This window comes from Rosa rugosa, chromosome 1 (genome assembly GCF_958449725.1).
Source record: "Rosa rugosa chromosome 1, drRosRugo1.1, whole genome shotgun sequence".
NCBI classification, from domain to species: Eukaryota; Viridiplantae; Streptophyta; class Magnoliopsida; order Rosales; family Rosaceae; genus Rosa; species Rosa rugosa.
The window spans coordinates 38,703,382-38,707,598 of record NC_084820.1 but is presented as its reverse complement, the minus strand read 5'-3'; the positions used below and the strand labels follow the sequence as shown (position 1 = coordinate 38,707,598).

Below are 4,217 nucleotides of genomic sequence, written 5' to 3'. Positions count from 1 at the left end.
GGGGAGTATCCTGAAGCATACCCATTTGACCATCGTGTACTCTTTTTGTCCTTCGTTCAGGGTTCTTTTGTCCCACTGGGTTTTGTTACGTGGCAAGATTTTAATGAGGCACATCTTTGGCATGGTCACTCTACTTACTACATCCTAAAGATGCTTTGATTCGACATATACACATTTGCTCATCTCTTCCCTTCGACCACGGGTTTTTCCCACTGGGTTTGCTGGGCAAGGTTTTGGGGCAGCAACTCTAATGCATCTCTCTCATAGACATACTACCTATTTATGATCCCGATGAGAAGACTTCATCAATCTCTAAAGTTCTGATACGACTACTCCATACTCACATTACAGCAAAACTGGTCTTTTAATTACGACACACAATGTGAGCCGTAAAAGACAACTTTACGGCACAAAGAAGCATGTCGTAAAAGATAAATTTCTCTTGTGGCACACAAAATGTGCGTCGTAAAACACTCTTTTGCGCGCTGTGAAAGATGTTTTACAACTTTGATTGTGTGCTGTAAAAGACCATTTTGCGTGTCGTAAAAGACCATTTTGCATGTCGTAAAAGATGTCTTCATTCACTCTTCTAGTAGCAATACTTTCAATTAAACCCTTTCATTCAAGCATAATAAACAAAAGCATTCATGTAGTAAATTATATCAATTGAATAACTTCATGTTACAAAATCATAGTATGGTTAAACTGGTTTTCAAATATATAACATGCTAGCTAGATTAGAATTGTCTTCCGATTGATTACATGAGTACTTGAAGGAGCTGATGATAGCTTGATACGATGCCACATGCCAACCATTTCCCATAAAGAAGTCGCACATCATAGAGCCTACAAAGACAAGCAGTGACAACCATTACGATTCCTGCCCAAGATATCAAATCTGCAGCTTGTATCCATATTCAAAAGAATCAGAATTGTACTAAATGTATACACAACACACACATACATATGCACACAAACAGTTATATGCATCTGCATTAAACTCACCCGGCCCATCAATCCTACTCTCAATATCCAAACAGCTGAATAAACAACATACCAATCAACTCAAAACTGACCACTAGTCAAAAAGAACAAACAACCAACTAATAAGATATTGGTCCATAAGAAAATGATAAGGACCAATTTCACTTTCCAAAACTTAACAACAAAAGGTTCATGAAATTTTGAAAATACTCTTGAGCTTCAACTTAACTCCAGCAGTTAAAGGCAGCACTGGGATAGGAGCTGCCCTGCATGTTTTTTACTATTTTTGTTTCTCTAGTTTTCTTGCCAAACTAGTATAAAGCAGCAAAATCTCACCAGACAAAGGATCATAGAACCGAAGAAGTAGTTTATTCAACTTTCTAAAATTCTGTTTATATGCACAAGTAGTTATTCCCAAGCTAAACATAAAATCACACTACCAAATTCCAATCCTAAACAAACTAATAAATCAAACAGCAATAATCACAACCACATTGCAGTTAAAAAATTAAAAGAGACAAATTAAAAGAGAAGATATATTAATGTACCTCAATTGACAGCCAAATTCACCTTGATATATTTGATAGGCCATGCGATTACACTTCCTCTAGATGCATCAAGCTTATTGAACTCACTTGTCGGTTGATACAAAGCTATATCATAAAAAACTTCGTGCACTGAAATTTTCCAACAATCATGGCCTAGAGGCACATGATGCACCAAAGCTTCTGGATCTTTTGACAAAATGCCACCAGTAGCAACGACTTCTTCTTCTTTAGCAAACCAACTTAGCAAGTACACTTTTTCAGCTGCATCTGTCTTTTGGCTCTTTTTTGGCCTACCGTTTCCCAAATGTGGCTCCTTTCCGTAGGTATTTTCTTTGATTTGCTCCCTACTGCTCCTCTCCCTGTTAGAACTTATAACACTAGCATCTTTCTGCTTGCTTTGTGCTATATCACCAGAACAGTTCAGATTCTCTTTTCGTTTTCTTTGTGCAATCCAATTAGCAGACTGTTGCACACTTGTGTTTTCCTTAAATAACAGCAAACAAAACAATAATTATTTGACCAATTAAATGAGATAAATAGCATGAACAAAACTGAAAACAGTAACTTAATGCTGAAGACTTACATTGACATTCTCTCCTTTGTCTAGCCGAGCAACGAGACCTTGCACTAACTCTGTCAATCGGTCCACCTGTTGTGTTTGAGCAGCAAGAGCATTCTCTAGCATAGTGACCTTATTAGCAACGTGTATCTGACCATCCACTTTTGAAGGGAGTGCACCAAACCCAAGTCCTCTAACTCGTCCTCGCGGGTCAGGACCAAGTGCCCTTGCAACAGCATAAGTTTTTATCGAACACGGTTGTGTTACTTCTTCTTCTTCCTTGTACTTTCGTACTAGTTTCTGGAAAATACATAATTGAATCCATCAATGCTATACAAGTATCAACATCATAGCTAATTGTTAAGGCTGAATTGCTGAGTAAACAATAAAAACATTGACTGAAAATGAATGATATGAGCATTATTTGAACTGAAAATAATGAGTTGATTAAACTGAAAATAATGCTCAATTCTGACTAAAGTTCAATATGGAAGTAAAGCATAGAAATCTGAAACCAGCACTACAAGATGAATGACATGAACAAGAAATTATACAAGATTTAGTTGTTACCACTATTTCTGGATCCTCAACTTCTTCGCCTGCTTTTTTCTTCACTTCATAGGCACGAAGCCAAATATCGGACCTTGTTATTGCATCTGGTGTCTCACTTTGTTGCTTCTATAAAAAGACAATTACATATATCAGCTTTCTTGTAATATTAAGACATAAAGTGTAATGATTAAATTTTTTGGTACCAGCTCTTCTTCAAGACATGCAAAACTCTTTCTACTTGTTCTATGCAATAAGGTTCTGCCTTGTCGCATCAACCTAAATCTTTCACACTTTTCCTATCAAAAACCAAAGTGATAATATTAATGTTTTCACATAAAGCAAATATAACATGTTTTGCAGAAAACTAACTTACCCTAAATGCTTCTGTGGTTCTGGATTTTACAAAATCCAACCACACTTCCATTGAATCTATATTATCAGGTTTGAGGAGGGCAGCAGCACATGGTAAGCCTACCGATTCAGCTTGCTGCATCACTTCTTTCATTGTCAATGATCTGTAATCTCGCCACAACTTCATCATTTTACGGAACACATTTCTTTTGCAAATTTCTGGAACAATATATTTTTGCTACAAAATACAATTGAACAATATATTAGAGTTTCCAATGCTCCATTACTAATAGGACTAGCGAAGAGAAAGATCAAATAAGATAAGCAAGTCCAAATTATAAGAAAGTAGTTTACCATGATATGTTCCCAAATTTGACTTTTGTACTTATCAGTGAGGTTTTTCCACTCAGTTGTCAATGGTACGAACTCTCTTGCTGTGACTCCAAGGAAGGAGGAGAACCTTGCTTCATATTCCCCATAAGGCTGACCTCTGACATTGAACTGAACTTCAACCGACCCTTGTTCTTAAAATCTTTATCCCCCTTTGCTTTGCCCCTTGGAGGTCTCTTCGAATAATCTGAGGTTGTCTCATTTTCACACCTAATAGGACTATTAGGTGATGGAGTATGTGATTCCCTATGTGAGTTATTAGAACCTCCATCCGAAATTCTTATTCCTGAATTCCTTTCTTCCATGTTAATAGCAATAACAGCTGCCTCTATACTCTTTTTTGGCTTTTTTCCTTTATTGCCACCTTTTTTTGAAGTCTGGACATACACAAAGTGAAGTGAGGTTGCATTTTGGCATAAAAGGCCAGGTTCGGTATTCAACCGACATTAGAAAAACAAAATTTGATAACATAAGAAATGAAAAGTTGAAGTGGTTGATGCTTCTCAAGTTCATAGAATTACAGCACATGGCAACTTATGATAAGGAGTTTGTAAGGTCAAGTTTCATTCAAAGAGGAGGAGACCAAATACCAAGTCACCCCACTTAAAAAACTTTAGCCTCGTCATTTTCAGTTCTGCATTCTTTCTCAATTTCTAAACCTTATTATTAATAACCTATAACACAGGATATGTAAACCCCAAGAAGGGGAAAAAAACATTAAGAAGGCAAAAACTCTATATAACATATATCTGCATATACGTACTAACTTGGCAAATTCTCAAGTGTGGAGGCAAAAGAAACATTAAAAAATTTCAATATCAAATTTAGTTTTT

General features: G+C 36.4%; 1 protein-coding gene across 1 annotated transcript; it reads right to left on the bottom strand.

Annotated features, from left to right (window-relative positions):
* Positions 1–700: 700 nt before the first annotated feature.
* On the bottom strand, positions 701–3,755 carry LOC133736908 (uncharacterized). The gene is made up of 7 exons (XM_062164519.1): positions 3,349–3,755; positions 3,017–3,232; positions 2,847–2,939; positions 2,662–2,769; positions 2,116–2,391; positions 1,533–2,016; positions 701–846 (listed from the first exon to the last, which is right to left on the bottom strand). Exons 1-6 carry the CDS (start codon positions 3,349–3,351, stop codon positions 1,534–1,536), a joined length of 1,179 nt encoding a protein of 392 aa, XP_062020503.1. The 5' UTR covers positions 3,352–3,755; the 3' UTR covers positions 701–846; position 1,533.
* Positions 3,756–4,217: the final 462 nt, after the last annotated feature.

Bases quoted from the DNA above. Each gene is read 5' to 3' on its own strand.
- LOC133736908 (XM_062164519.1), bottom strand. The intron at 2,940-3,016 runs GTAAGTTAGTTT...GGTTTTTGATAG, and splicing joins GAACCACAGAAGCATTTAGG to GAAAAGTGTGAAAGATTTAG. The intron at 2,017-2,115 runs GTAAGTCTTCAG...CTGTTATTTAAG, and splicing joins ACAAAGGAGAGAATGTCAAT to GAAAACACAAGTGTGCAACA.